Source organism: Fukomys damarensis, unplaced genomic scaffold (genome assembly GCF_012274545.1).
Source record: "Fukomys damarensis isolate Sample0158 unplaced genomic scaffold, DMR_v1.0_HiC HiC_scaffold_39, whole genome shotgun sequence".
NCBI classification, from domain to species: domain Eukaryota; kingdom Metazoa; phylum Chordata; class Mammalia; order Rodentia; family Bathyergidae; genus Fukomys; species Fukomys damarensis.
Window position 1 is genome coordinate 32,646,421 of NW_022900951.1, and position 16,273 is coordinate 32,662,693.

The 16,273-nt window shown below is 38.4% G+C and overlaps 1 protein-coding gene across 1 annotated transcript in view; it reads left to right on the forward strand.

The window, feature by feature from the left end:
- The first annotated feature begins 6 nt into the window (after nt 1-6).
- Nucleotides 7-16,273, forward strand: part of Xk (X-linked Kx blood group) — a 61,034-nt gene continuing 44,767 nt past the window's right edge. The window contains exons 1-2 of the mRNA XM_010636192.1: nt 7-344; nt 8,041-8,303. Of these exons, the coding sequence (XP_010634494.1) occupies nt 100-344; nt 8,041-8,303 (508 nt within the window). The 5' untranslated portion in view covers nt 7-99. The remainder of the gene's footprint in view (nt 345-8,040; nt 8,304-16,273) is intronic.

Here is a 16,273-nt window from a genome sequence, read left to right on the forward strand (position 1 = left end):
TGGGAATGCCGGGAGCCCCTCGGGTAGCTGCCTCCGCCAGCCATAGCGCCCGCCGCTCCCTCCGCGTCCGTCCCCGGTGCGCGCCGCTGACGCGCTGAGATGAAATTCCCGGCCTCTGTGCTGGCGTCCGTGTTCCTGTTCCTGGCCGAGACGGCGTGGGCGCTCTACCTGAGCAGCACCTACAGATCGGGCGGGGACCGCATGTGGCAGGCGCTGACGCTGCTTTTCTCACTGATGCCCTGTGCTCTGGTGCAGCTCACGCTCGTCTTCGTGCACCGCGACCTCAGCCGGGATCGCCCGCTTGTGCTGCTGTTGCACCTGCTACAACTCGGGCCCCTCTTCAGGTGCGTGTGGAAGCCCAGAGCCAGCCCTAGGGGCCTCAGCCCCCGCTGGCTTCCCCACCTGCCCCAGCGCGGGGGCAGCCTTTCGGTAGGGACTGGTGACTGGACCCAGGCCTGGGCCCAAGGCCGGCCTGCCCTCCCCTCCAGCAACGTAACAGGAGGGGATATTGGTACTAAGGCGGTGGGCACCCTGCAGTCCTGTTTAGTACCAGCCTATGAAATTGCCAAAATTCGCCTGAATCTGTCCAACAAAGATGGCAGTTATTGTGTTGTTCAGTCTCATAAAATACATGGCTGTCTCTGCGGTCAGGTGGGCTCTGGCAGCATTGCCATGTGTGGTCACCAACCCTTGAAAAGTATGTTCTAAGCTGTGGTTACAGCAGGTCATTTCATTTGACTTATCAGACACGTGGAGGTTACTGGGTGCCAGGCACTGCTTAGAGCGCTTTACAAATATTAACTTATTTCATTTAATTCTCATACAGAAGTCTAGAAATTCCCACATCATTCTTTTCTCTTTGGTAGTTCAGTAATTATGGAGTGTGGAAACATCAGGTTGTAGAAATGTCTTCCAGCCCTTTCTAACAGTCATAAACTCAGCTAAACAGTGGGTCACTGAGACAAAAACTTGCTGTGTATTAAGAAAAAATTGATGGAAATTGATTTTTATGAACACAAAGCAAATAGAAATAAGTGGTAATGAAACAGATGTTGGCTTTAGCAAAGGACCTTGAAGAGAGTTTAATGTTTTGTAATCATATCTTTCATCTCTATAGAAAAATCAAAACAAAGACTATCTTTCTGGATTAGAAATAAATTTAAAATAGTGAGTTTTGGTATAACTGACAGAAAATTGAAGAGGTAGGCTAGAGATACACCTCAGCTGCCAGAATAGGAACCTTTCCTACCAGGAAATAACCCCCCCCACCCCCAACACACACATACACACTTGTAATCATATCTTTCATCTCTATAGAAAAATCAAAACAAAGACTATCTTTCTGGATTAGAAATAAATTTAAAATAGTGAGTTTTGGTATAACTGACAGAAAATTGAAGAGGTAGGCTAGAGATACACCTCAGCTGCCAGAATAGGAACCTTTCCTACCAGGAAATAACCCCCCCCACCCCCAACACACACATACACACACAACAAGCACCAAAACAGATTTTATAAAACTTGTGTACCTCATACTAAAGACAACCATTTTAGCTGATACTCAAGATACTGACTTGTAGATAACATACAGTTATGGCAAACTTGGTGAATAATTTCCTGGCCTCCAGAAGCTGCAGAATCCTGGAAAGAGAGACCAACATGCTGGGAGAAAAAAAGTTGTTGCTCCTGATAGACCAAAGTGTGTGTGGGAGGGGGATCAGAAAAAGAAATTTAAAAGAAGGAGGGTTGGGGATGTAGCTCAGTGGTGTCACTCAGTGGTGTCACTGCCTGCCTTGCAAGTGCAAGGTCCTGAGTTTGATCTCTGGTACAATTTTTAAAAAAGAAGAAAAAAAAAGGAGAAGGGGCAGAGACAGACTTTACAAAGTCCTCTGACCTAGACCTATTTAGTGAGGAGAGAGTTCCTCTAGCCAAGCAAGTACAATGATCCTGATCGTGCTCCTGCACTAAAGTACAAGGGATCTGACTGAGGAAGGCACTTACTGCTTCTTAAACTCATGTTTAAATGGAGGGACATGGTGAACTAGCATTTCTCAAGAGCTTCTTGTACATGTTTTGATATGCCTCAGTTTAGATTGACTCTCCACCATAAAGTAGATGTAATTGTTCCCGCATTTATTTTTGCAGTGCTGAGGATCAAATTCAGGGCCTCTCCAATGCTAAGTGAGCACTCTACCAAATGCACAGCCCTTTATTTTATTTTATTTTATTTTATTCATTTTATTTCAAGTACTGGAGATTGAACTCAGGGGCCTTGCACTCAACTACATCCTCAGCTCTTTTTTTAATTTTTTATTTTGAGATAGGATCTCACTAAGTTTCTGAGTTGCCCAGGCTCGGCCCAACTTGTCATGCTCCTGCCCCAGCATTTACTTATTTATTTTATTTATTTGGGTGCTGAGGATTGAATCTAGAGCCTCACACCTGCTAAGCCAGTACTCGGTCAATATGCTACACTTCCAACCCTGTAGCCTTTTTATAGATGGAAAAAAATAAGGCTCTAGAACACATTTCCAAGGCTTCTTGAAAAATGGAATTGGATTATTTATGTTCCCTATGATCTGTAAAAGAAAGCAGTGGGGTGTGTGTGGTATATTTTATTAGTTCTAGCTTAAAGGATTTGGTAATTTTGGCAAAATTTTAAAATTTAATATAATCTGAATAGCCATACAAGTAAATGAGGAAATCCTACCATTGTTGACATTTAAAATGTTTTTAAACATTGAGTAACCCAACACAAAGCTAATTACATGATATGTATAAAAACAGGATGATAAATATAAACCTGAGCTCAAGGAAATATAAGAAGATGTTAAGAGCAGTAATTTCTGGATGGTAAGGTATGACTATCATTCTAAAAAATATAAGTATATAATTTTCTCATTTATTTTTAGTTTTTAACAGTAAAATATTCTATGAAATTAAGAAAAGTAAACACTTTGTGCTTTCAAGAGTTAACTTTTCAGTTACACAGAAAGTTTCAACATGATAAAAAGGCTATTTCTAGAAAATTCTCATCAGGTCAGTGTTTTCTTAAGGGAAAACAAAATGAGAGAGAGAGAGAGAGAGAGAGAGAGAGAGAGAGAGAGAGAACCAGGCAACCTCTTTCCACTGCCAAAGAGTCTCTCATTCTAATGCACTTGATTTATATTAAGAGATATTGGATGCATAATCTTAGAGCTGAGGTACACAAAATGTGCTTCCAAATCTCTTAGCTTCTGGACAGAAAGAAAAGCAATTTCTTTTTGTGTAAGACTTGATATCCTACTGGAATTTCTTTTTGCTGACGGATTCCACTGGAGTGTAAGACATCAGCTTTACTAAATGATCATAATTATTTTCCCTAAAGGACAGACATGAGGTTTGACCCATTATCATTGGATTTACTAATGTTTCTGAATAGTTTTGGGACAGTTTAGCTTTATTTAATTTTGAGTGAGTACCAGCCAAATTTCTTTTCTTTGTATACAGATGATTGTTTTGAGTTCATACAGGATTATGGCCCAGTTAAATTGCAGTATTCAGCTGGCAATGAAGTTTGGTGGTGGAGTGCTTTCCTAGTATGCAGGAGGGCCTGGGTTCTATTTCCAGTACCTCAAAAACAAAACCAAAAAAATACCAAAGCTCTGCAATACATTGCACTAATGATTACGGACTAAATACTAGTACCGTGGCTCTGCTCCTTCTTTCTTTTAGGGAGGGAGGTATTTGAAGAGCTCCTTATTTCATTTATATGTTATATATGTTTAATTTTATATTTAAGTCTGTGACTAGTTTGTATGGTTATTTCCACATAAGGCTGAATTTGACTATGAACTTTGGCCAATGCCTTGAATTTATTTTTTTCAATTTTAAGGAAAATCTTACTTTGAGTTATAATAAACATCCTGAAAAATCAGAGGAGCAATATTTCTCATCAAAAATTAAAATTTTTCTGTTTATCATTCTTAGATAATTATATTTATTTTCATAAATTAATTGAGAAAAGGTAAATAAATTTGAGTTACGAGTTTCAGGAATTTCCCTCATTTTTAATACTGGTATAATGAAGGGGAAATGGTGCATGAAAAATATGGGTTTATAAAATACAGGCTAAAAAGTTCCAAATATCTTTATAGAAAATGGCATAATTATTTACACTGGTATTTTTTTCTATAGTAAACTTTCAAGACAATTTAATATAAAATAGTGTAAAGAGCATTTATTTACTTTGTTTTCAAAGTGCTTTTGCATAAGTGTTTAATTCTAGCCACTGTAAAAACCCTGTGAGCTGTTATTATCTTATTTTTACAGTCCAGGAATTGAGGCCTTGAGAGATTAAATAAGTGGCTCTGCAAAGGTCTCAAAGCATTTGCTTTTTAACCAGTTTTGTTTTTGTGTAGCCTCCTAGAGCATGTGTGTCATATGAAGATAACATAGTTTATAGGAAATCATAGTATTTCTTTGGAAAAAGTATTTTTATTAGGGTCCCTGATAACACTAGTTATTTGTGCCAGCACTAAATGTGCATGGTTTCAATGAAGAAATAAACTTCTAAAATTGTGCTTGTAAATGGGACAGTGATACTTGGAAATAAGATAAAGTAGGGGAAAAAAAGGATCAAACTGAATATCTACATCCGAGAACAGTGTTCCCCTCACCAAATTGCCCCACTGCTTATTTTTATAAATGAAGTTTTATTGGAGCACAATGGTCATTCATTTATAGATTATAACTGCTTTAGCACTATAGAGGCAGTATTGAGAAATTGTAACATAGAATATGGCCTGTAAAGCCTGAACTATTTACTTTCTGTAAATACAAACATTTTCTTGCTCTACATGATTTCTTAGTTTTTATTTTCTGGTCCGGTCTGGGCCCTCTCGTCTTGGTTTCCTCTCCTCTCCTTTTCTCTTCTCTCCCTGCCACTCCCCTTCTCATTTTGGTGCTGGGGATGGAACCCAGGCCTTGCACTCTACCCCTGAGATCGCCAGCATACACCTTGAAAGATTTTGATGAAAATACTTTGTTTGTTGCTTTGTTTAGATAGCCTTGCAAACCAAACTACAATAAAATAGACCCCAAATAACAGATTTGAAGTAATTAGATAGGTTTTACATGATTCCAAGTATGATAATGATAATTTCCTAGTTTGCTTACCAGTAGTGGTGGATGGACTTGGAGTTGTTCACAGATTTATTTATTAAACACCTACTATGTATAAAACTGCTAAGGCAAGTGTAGTAACTAGGAAAACTAATGCATTGTGAGAAAGTCCACTTGAGTTTTAGAGACACTTGTGCCATTAGTTTTATTCTGGAGCCTTCTTTCATTTCTTTTCATTGATCAGTGAAGTTTCATTTTGTTTGCAATTCTATGAATGTTTCAAGTCTCACACAGTCCCCTCCTCAGCATCAAGAGAATTTCATTCTCTTCCAAACCCTTGTTTCATTAATTCAGTTCTTAGCATGAACAGGTGTTCCATTCGTTTGCTGTTTTGGTCTTTGAAAACTGAAAGCTTGATTTTTATCATGCCAGTAAAGCATATTTGTTGTTGAAATGACAGAAAAGGAGAAAACAGATATGCCCAGTGAAGAAAATAAACTTCTGATTTAACTGCCTAAAGAGAATAATTCTTAATGTTTTTGTTGTATATCCTTACTAATATTTTTGTGATGATATGTTTGTAAACTCAGGAAAAATGAGCCCTGATATTCAGTATTTACTGGTTTCCAAAGTGTGTTTATTCCCAAGTCTGGTCAAGCTACTTGTTGACAACTGGCTTACAAATTTCCTTTTTTATAGCTGGCTCTCTTGAGCCAATATGAGCCAGCTCAAACATTCTATCGTTTGTATTTGTGTGTGTGTGTTTTTTTCACAAAAGTATGAAATTTTCTCTCAGGTATGTCCAGCATTTGGCTTTCCTGAGCCAAACTGAGTTAAGAGAAATTGTCTTTGGACACATATATTGTGCCTGTGTGTGAAAATTTTGCTTTTTATTTCTTATAACTTTGAAAAACAAGGGCAAGCAGTCCACGTGGACATGTCTGATATATTCTCTTGTAATTGGCTTTTTTCACTTACCAAATATGGTGAAAAAATTTTTTTTTCATTTTTGGTGTTGGGTATTGAACCCAAGGCCTCATACCTGCTAAGCAGGTGTTCTACCACTGAGCTACATCCCCAGCCCAGTATTCTTATAATAGCAAATGTACTTCTAAACCATAAAATTTCATACTGCATATTTTATTTAATGTACACATTAGATTTATTTATTCTTTTATTTTAAGGAAATTTAGAATAGTTCCACAATTTTGCTATTACAGATAATGTTATCCAGATTCTTACAGTGGACTTTCTAAGATAATATATGAGAAAATATTTTATAAACTAAAATATCCTTACATTCCTCAAAGCCCTTGGTTTGAAATGCATTGGTATTAATCACATATTTGAGAATAAAGGCAGTAATCTGTTTATTATCTAGCCCTCAGTCACACCTTTGAGTTTTTGACAAAGGGGGCTTCAACTCTGACCTGAACTTGATTAGTATTATTTTCAGCTGAACAAACTGGTCCATATTGTTTTACATCTTTTCATGTAATACTGTGTATTAAAGTGTTCCTGATACCACTGAGACAAGCATCCCTGTGTGTGTGTGTCTCTCTCCCTCCCTCTCTCTCTCTCTCTCTCTCTGTCTCTCTCTCTGTGTCTTTCTCACATACAAGCACACATGCACGTGCTTGTGCACACACTACTGCATGATTTCTTTCTCCGAGGAGCAAATTAACAAAGGTAATAATCACAAATATGTCTCCTTTGTACTTGCCAAAAAGATTTTCTTGTTTCTATTCTTGTATCAGTGGCTTTGTTTTATTATTTTGAGTTATAAATGTAATTTTGTGCTCCCTTCGGCAGCACATATACTGAAATAAATGTAATTTCATTGCAATAGTTACCTCAATGTGAGAGTATAAAGTTAACAACATTCAATAAAGTATCGTGTATGAAACCATAAACCTTTTAGCAGCATTATAAGGCTGTTTTGAAAGCTCTTGTTTCAGAGAAAAAATTCTTCGACAACTATGAAATTTAAGTTATAAGTATTTTTCTTATATCCAGGGAAAACTTGTTTTTTCCCCAGCCTTTTATTATGAAAATTTTCATACTTACAAAAGTTGAAAGAGTTCTGTAGTGAACATCCAAGTACCCTATATTGATATTGTACAATTGACATTTAGCTTCACACATCTATCCATCCGTCAGTCTGTGTGTGCGTGCTTGGATATTTCTAAGTAAGTCACAGGCATCAGTACCCTTCACCTCTTGGCATCTTTATCCATATCTCTAGGTAACTAGAGAGGGAATCCTAATATAGAAGCCAGGTATTCGCTGTTATGAAGGTTAAGGCTCTGAACCTAGAGTAAGCTTAGAAATCCATAAATAAAATATATCTGGCAGGTTGCTGGGTATGACTGACTTTAGCTCTGCTCTGTAAGAGTTTACGAGGCAAAAAAGTAGGTAATATGTTATGGTCTTGAAGTGCCAGATGACAGTCTGCCCTGTTCTGGACAATCACCCAACCGTACTTCCTGCTTTAACTAGGGTTGTAAAATATGGATTGTATTGATGTATTGCCATCTTTCACAGAAATGTGACCAAGTAGCTATCTTCTCTGCTTTATAATTGAGGGAAAGCACTCAATGAGTGACTTGTCCAGGCCTACACAGCTGATTTGTGTCAGGATGGGCAAATTAAACTTTTTCCTGTGGATCTAGATCCTGAATTGCTTTCCATTCCCTAGGTTTTCTTGCCTCAGTGGCCTTTGGTATCAACTCAGTTTGATTCTCACTCAGGTCTCATTGACATGTTGGAAGGTGTAAGGAAGACCAAGAGCTTAGAACTCATCATTGGATAAAGGGGTGACTCCAGTCCAGCATAGCCAAGACAAAGCTTTGAGAATCAGCTAAGTAGAAGCAAGGTGACTGAGAAAAGACAGACTCCTTCCTACCTCTAATAATTATAACTTGCTGATTTTTTCAGGTGTTTTGAAGCCTTCTGCATCTACTGTCAGTCAAACCACAATGAAGAACCTTATGTCAGCATCACTAAGAAGCGGCAGATACCAAAAGATGGCCTCTCAGAGGAGATTGAGAAGGAAGTAGGCCAGGCAGAAGGCAAATTATTCACCCACCGCTCTGCATTCAGCCGGGCATCGGTGATCCAGGCTTTCTTGGGCTCAGCCCCCCAACTGACCCTGCAGCTGTATATAAGTGTCTTGCAGGAGCAGGTCACTCTTGGAAGAGGTATGTATATTTTTATTTTTGTTTGCATTGGAGCCTTAAATCAGGAAGCAAAACATACAGTTTATTTTGTTTCAAGTGAAATTCATCCCATTCGAGGTCAGTGTTCCAGTTATTAAGCTCAAATTTGACTGAGTTAAAATGGTAACATTCATGTTGCTTATCAATCTGCATTTTGTGTAGGGCCCAATTGGGAAAGCTCACCTACATTTCACTGTCGATCTGCTGAAGTGGATCAAAGATGGAAGGCTAGAATACATGAAGGCCCAGTGACATACATATCTCATTGCTCTGATGTCTTGATGCTGGCTGTTTTGGGGGAATCTCAGTTCTCCATTTACTCTCTATGTGGAGTAGTTTGGGCTTCCTTGCAGCATCGTGGCTGCTTCCAATGGTGTCTTCAGAGCAAGAGAATGCCAGGTGAAAGGCCTATGGACTTTTGTGATACAGCCTTGGGAGTCATGGATCATCATTTCTTCTGCTTTTTCTTTGTTGAAGTAGTAATAAAGTCCTTCTGTGGTTCAAGGAAATGTGAGCGAGGTAAATTCTAACTCTGGTTGGGGATACAGATTTGTGGAAGTTTAAGTAGGACCAAATACTCCACCGTGACCATTTTTAGAACAGATCGTTTGCCAAAGGCTGAAACTACAGCTACCAGAAGCTGGTCCTCTTGGGATTTCACCTGTCTTTCAGTAGTACTGCTAGCTGAGACAGCTAATTGGAAGAGCTTTGCAGTGAATGACGGAATCAAGACCACTGTTCTGTCTACTTGAAGTTTTAGTTGTAAGTTTACTTTTAAGGAAACACAACTTTCTATCCTTTGAGATGTCTTACACTGTAAATTGAGAGCAGAGTTTGGTTAATTCCTTTTTCTCCAAAGCTTCTTTTTGCATTGGACATAAATGAAAAGATTTTAGCTATAAAAGGGAAATTACTCCCAAATATTAATACTATATGTAAGTGAAAACCAGGCACTCTGGTAAGTTTTACTCACCCTACAAAGTAATTTAAAAGGCTTAAGTTGAAAAAGTATGTATTTAGGAAAACATTAAAATCAGAATTTTAAAAATACTCTTTATTTGTTTCATGCCATGAATTTTATCTTTCTCTATCTGTATTTCAGACTGGATGGTAAAATGTCTTAAATCATGATACGATCCCATGATACTTGCATATCTGAATTATCTCCCTTATCCAGGTTACCTATGATTCTTAACATATTAGTTAGAGTTTTAAGCAGAGTTCTTGAACCTTGGTAGGTTAACATTTATATGAAAGTGCCTCTTACAACCTCTGGTAGACAGTACATAATAAATGCTGTGACACCTTTATTCTCTAAGGACTTATAACAGAAATGGGTATTGGCTAAGATAAGTCTGCTCTGGTCCCAGTTTATACATATTTCCCAGTTTATTGTTTTTCCAAGTGGCAGAGACACAACGATAAAGCAGAGGATGTGATAGCCTATTTGATTTTTATAACTAGATCCAATTTTCTCAAGTTTTTAATAGTGAAGAATGCCTTCTGGGCCTAATCTGGGGACTATTTTCTGTAAATAAAATTGTATTGGAACACAATACTGTTTCATTCATATATTGCATGTGACTGGCTGTGGGCGGGCCACAATGGCAGGGTTGCAGCAGATAATGTAAGGGTCACAAAGCCTAAAACATTTACTCTTTCACCCCTTATACTTACAAGCGTTTGCCAACTCTTGTTATAGTTTCTCAGACAGAATTCCATTCAGGAAGATAAATGCTATCTTGGAAAATGATAGTCTCAAAATGAATACCTGTTAGATATCCCTCAAGGACTTAGAAAAATATATCTTGTGAGTTAAATGATAGACAGACACGAAAAAAGAAAGTGAGGATGATTCTGTTAGAAAGATGGCAGCCATTTATGCAGGTTTTGTCCATACCCAGTTAATGCCTTAATGTATCTGAGGAAGAAATCACTCGCCTATGGGGATAAAGTCCTTGTAAATGGAACATGGAATAGGGCAGTGGTGGTAAACCTATGGCATGTGTGCCACAGTGGGCTGTTTGTACAATTGAAAGCTCTAAAAGTTTTTCTACCCCTTGACTAGAGAGTGTCACAGAGGCATATGTTGTGAGGATCTGTCATATAGTTAGGAATGTATTTGATGTACGGGACAAACTCCTGATGACAAGGGAAAACAACATAAGGTTTCTTTCATTCATTTAACAAGAAACTGGAAGTAGGCAATTGCTGGCACTGTTTCAACAGTGACAGCGCTGATGTACCTAAAAATCTACTGGTCTTTTTCTTGGATTGCCACTTCAGTCCCAACATTATAGCTGTATTCAAAGCAGGAATAAAGACTGAAGATGAAGGGGAAGATGTTTTTCTCCTTTTATTACTCAGTATAACTTTCCAGAAATCTCCCTAATACACTTTACTTTGAATCTCTGGAAAAATCATAATCACCTAGCTTCAGGGGTTCCTTGGAAAGTCAGGCATAGCAATGGCCATCAGTGGCTTAGACCAATACCCTCAAACTTCCCTGATGATTATCAGAGTTACCTTGGGCCTTGTTAAATATGTAGTTTACTGAGACTCTGTAATCCTGTATGCTCTGAATCTGTGCTTACTGAGCAAACATGGATGAATTTGGCCTTAGTAGAATTTGGCATGAGGGAAGAGAAGTTGGAAACAGCTGTGCAGTCACTGGAGAGTTGTTTTTTAAAAAAATTGTTATGTAATTATATAATATACATTTCAACACTTAAAATATATAGTTCAGTACCTTTTAGTATAATCACATTTGTGCCATCATCACCACTAGCTAATTGTAGAACCTTTTCATTACACTGAAAAGAAATCTGCTACCCATTAGCAGTTACTCCCCATTTCCTCATTTTCCCTGCTCCTAGGTCCTGGCAACCACTTCTCTGTTTCTATGGATTTGCTCATTGTGAATATTTTATATAAATGGATCATACATTATTGGAATGTTATCTCATAGTCAATGATTAATCAACACTGTATCTGTGAGCTTTAGTATTGGGTGAGTTTGGTCATATTGAAACTCCCTGAGTTTACTCTAATCTCAGCAGGGACTTGGTCAAGTCACTGGACCTTGGAGGATATGTTGTTGTGAAGCCCAGTTGAGGACACCAAGGTTATTCTGCTCTGGGATATCCCTGTAGCCTGTCATTTGGCCTGTCTGGACCTCACAGTGCACTTCTTGCTTCCATTCTAGTTGTAATGTTGGTAGTAATAATGATTATTCCATGAACATTTGCTTTGTGCTAGGCACTGTGACAGACATCATAGAATTTCATTTCCATAATATCCCTGATAATAATCTCTTTATCTTACTAAAGAGGGAAATTGTGATCATAGCCTACCAGAAGAGACAAGATTTGAGGTTATATTTGTATGGCTTCATTCTTGGATGCAATGAGTATTTATTGAGTATGCTCTGTGTTTCAGACTCCATGCTGAGGATAAAGTGGTATAAGGTGGACAGGCCCCTGTCATCTTAGAATAGACAGACATGAAACGGATAATCAGTCATATATTTATTTTATTTAAAATAAATCCCACAAAGTAAAAGTTAAGCAGCCAGCGTGAGGGGATATTGAGAGAATCTAACCAAGTCTGAAAGATGAAGCAAAGATTTCCAGAACATAGGTTGATATAGAAAACTAGTACATGAGGAGGAAAAGGTAGACAGAGGAAAAGCAGAAAAAAGCGTCCCAGCATTTCAAGCTTTACCCCTGAGGCAATGGGAAGGTACTGGTAAGTTTTAAGTAACACACTGTCATGATCAGACTTGGTTTTGGAAACTAATGACTCTGGAAAATGATTGGCTAGTAGTGAGGGTAAAATAGGGAGCCCAGTAAGTGGGCTGCTGTAGTTGCCAAAGTAGCAGTCATAATGACTTGAACTGATATAGTCAGAGTGGATTGTTGGAGGAATATTAGGAAGTGGAAGCAGAATGACTGAGACGATTGATTATGGAGATGAGGCAGAGGAAATATTAAGAGTGAATCCCAAATTTTGGACATGAACATTTGCAGCCATGGATTCCCCTTAGTATTGTCGGAGGATACTAAGGAGTAAGCAGGTTTGTGTGGTATATTTAGCTTTCAGATTCAGACTTTAAAATAAAGATTCTATGCAGCTCATAAGAAAAAAAAAACAGATGTTAAAACTAGCTTAAAAGAGAATACAAAGAAGGGACATATGAAGATTGACAAGGAATATTGAAATGAATATATAAATGGAGGTAAAACTGGCTTTATTACAGCAAGAGAGGGTGGAGCACTGAACCTCTGTTTTTCAAAACGCTGCGCATGTCTTTCAGTGATGTACAACTTACAAAAGTATTTCAAAAGGCACACAAGCAATGCAAAGCTAGAATCAGAGGAACTGAAGTGGTGTCCAGAACACAGGACAAGTGTTTCTATGGAAATACAATTTTTTGCTAGAATACTAAACTCAAATAGAAAATTATATTTCCCTCAAAAATAGTCTAGTCATTTGAGTAATCTTGTCAGAAACATTTCTAAGCAAAGCCTTATTAGGAGTCAGAAAATTAGGCCTAGTGCTGGCACAATTACTAGGTGTTGAGGCTACTGGACTATGACAGTCACTCCAGTGTGACCCCTTGTGGAGAGCCAGGAGATTGCCATGAGAGGAGCAAAGCAGGAGATGTTCACAAGGCAAATCACACTCTTGTTTCCTCTCTCCTCCTTATGCCTGATGATTTGCCCTTGATCTCTATCTCTTTTGAAGCAGAAGGACCTGGCTTGGCCTTTGGCTGCTTCACATGAGTGTCCCAAGAACACAGGGAATAGTGTTTAGGTTCTGGCACAGCTCTGTGGAAGCTGTGCTTTAATCTGACAAGACATTCTGGCCACAAAATGCCCACCGAACCTTGTTTTTATAGACATCTCATTGTCAAGTTGTTATTCCCTGTAGAGCCTTGAAGCACTTCTTCACCAGACTCATCTCTTCCTCTCCTGCTCACTGAAGTAGCAGTCAGGCCTCTCCATAAGAGACTGCAGGTGGTGGATCATCTTCAGCTGAGCACATGATAGGAACAACATCATCTCCTCTGTGCTATGAAGGATATTTGTGACAGGGCCTGGATTTTTCCAGTTCATTGTCATTCTGTGAAAAGTGAGGCCCTCTAGGACAGGTGTTGCCAGGGAGTTAGTTTTTATAGTCAGATCTTGACATGTTGGTTAAATAACTTTCTGATATTTAAATCTGTTTATTTGGCTAATGGCTGTGGCTTATTATACTCCAAAATATAGCCCTCTGAGTTCTTCACAGCACTACATTGCAGAAGAATTCATTCATGGCACAAGAAGCCATAGTAAGTGGATTAATCACATCAGATGAGCAGTTCTCTATAGTCCATGTGGTAATTGACACCTGTCGTCACTCTAACTGCTGTATGGAGCCAGGCTTTCTGGGTTCTCTCAGGCTGTTTGGTATCCAAGGTGGTTTGGAGGCTGAACTTGAATGAGCCCTGCTGGCAAGAACTCTGCAGAGTTCAGCGGCTGAAAGGAGCAGCAGGGACTCTGCAGCACCCTGACAAATGCCCCTTCCACATCTGCAAGGAACCTGCACTCCGGAAGGACAGGGTATTGTGGTAATCGCTGCTCTTGGGAATGTATAAATCCACCTAAGTTTAGGCCTTTTGTGTCTTTCTGAAAGGCAGGGATAAAAATAAAAAGAAAGGCAGGGAGGAGGGATGGTGAGGAGGGATTTCCTCTAGCTGGGACCCTGTGAAGAGGACATCATTGGTGACCAGTGCTCAGTTAGGATAGGGAATGCTACCAAGTGAGAAAGGAGAAGTTGACAACCAGGTCTGCGATCACTTCAGTGTCAGGGTATGTGAGGGTGTGGCCAAAGAAAGATAGCCTGACTCTTTCAAAAGGGCATTTAAAGCCCAGAAATTAGATTCAAGAAAAATGCGTCCTTCTACTAACCTTAATTACATCATTTCCTAACCAGCACATTACAAAATGGAAACTTAAGACTGAATCTGGACAGCAGATAGGCTTTGTAGGCCTACATGGACATCTTAAAAGAAAGTACACTGGCAACTTTTTACTTGAAATTATTGATCTCTGCCTTTTCTTGAGAAATCAAAATGGGTATAAACATGTTCCCAATCAGTAAACCTAAGTAACTGATGCTTCATTAAGACTGGGCCTCTAATTTGCTGCAATCCACATTCCTGCCTGTCACATCCCATATCTGACCCACTTTACTCATTTATAGTAATTATCCATCCACTGTAGGTAGTTGACTTTGTTATTCCCACCATAAATTAATTCTAAGTTTATAGTCTTCTGAAGGATCTAGCATATTTATTGAATAGCATGGTTTAGTACTTCTCTTTTTTTAAATTGAGTTTATTGGTACATTTAGGGATACAGTACAGTTACATTCATTGTTGGGATCTTGTACCTCTCCATGACAGGTCTTGGTTCTCATTTTTTCCCCTTGTCCCTGCCCTCCCTTCACCCCATCTACAAGCACTTTATTTCCATCTTTTCATTATCACACATTTTTTCTTTTCCCTTATTACCCTTCCCCTCCCCATCCCACCTTCCCTACACCTTTAGCCCCTTTCTTCCCATTTCACAATGTCAGTTATCTCATTAGGATCTTATGTACTATTAGTTTATTCATACCAGAGAAAGTATCGGTATTTACACATGTGTGACTTATTTATTTCACTTAGGAGTATATCCTCAATATGTATCCATTTTCCTATGAATGAATCTGTATGGCTCAAACTACCATTGGAATAGGGTCAGTGTTAGAAAACTTTCTTGTTTTCATTTTCTAATTCACTGTGAACTGCTTTGCGGTCGTATTAATAGTTTCCAGCTCATATTTGACTTGTCATTTGACACCTGGACAGGTATATCCCCTGTGCAAGAAGATGAGCTCACTCACTTAAAAGTGGTGGTGAACCCAGATTATCATAAAGGTTTCTCAGAGACAACTTTCAATTTCCATATTTGTTATGGCTGACCAGTAATAAACAGTCTGCTAACCAATCAATAACAGCTCACAAATGACAGTTTGAATAGACTGGCAAAACTAATTTGTTTTGTTATATTCTTTTATGGATATTACCTTTTAAGTTCATTTTATTGGTGCATTTTAGATATACATAATGAAAACATTTATCATAGGAAATTAGTACCTGTACATGATATATCTTCATTCTTCTTTTTCCCCCATTCCCCTCCATTCCCTTAAACCCCTCTTCCCCTCCTTATTTACAAAAGCTTTGTTTCCAGTTTTTTCCTTGTATTTTCTCTTTTTCTCTCCTTCTTTTCCCCCATCCCCCATCCCTTGAACATTTTCTTCCCATTTCTTAATGTCTACTACACATTTTGGTCCTTATATACATTTTCAGTTTTCCACAACAGAGAAACAATGTGATATTAAAACATGTGTGTTCGATTTATTTCAGTAAGGACTTTGGTCTCAAGGTGCATCCATTTAACTATGAATTTCTTAAATTTATCTTCTTTTATATCAGAGTACTACTCCATTGTATAAAAACGCCACATCCCCTTTATTCAACCATTGATAAGCAGTTGGGCTGTTTCCAAGATTTGGCTATTAGAAATTGTGCTGCTATAAACATGTGTGTTCATATGTCACTGTAGTATGATTCTTATAATTCTTTTGGGAAATGCCATGAAGGGGAATAACTGAATGAAATGAAAATACTAGTCCTAGTTTTTTGAGGAATCTCCATACTGATTTCCACAATGGTTGGACAAGTCTACTCTCCCACCAACAGTGGAGAAAGGTTCCTTTTTCTGCTCAGCCCCTCCAGCATTTGATATTGGTTGATTTATCTTTTTTTTTACTTTTATTGGTAAGTTTTAGGTATACAATATAATGACATCCATCATTGGAGATTTGTACTTTTGCATATATATGTGTGTATATATATATAT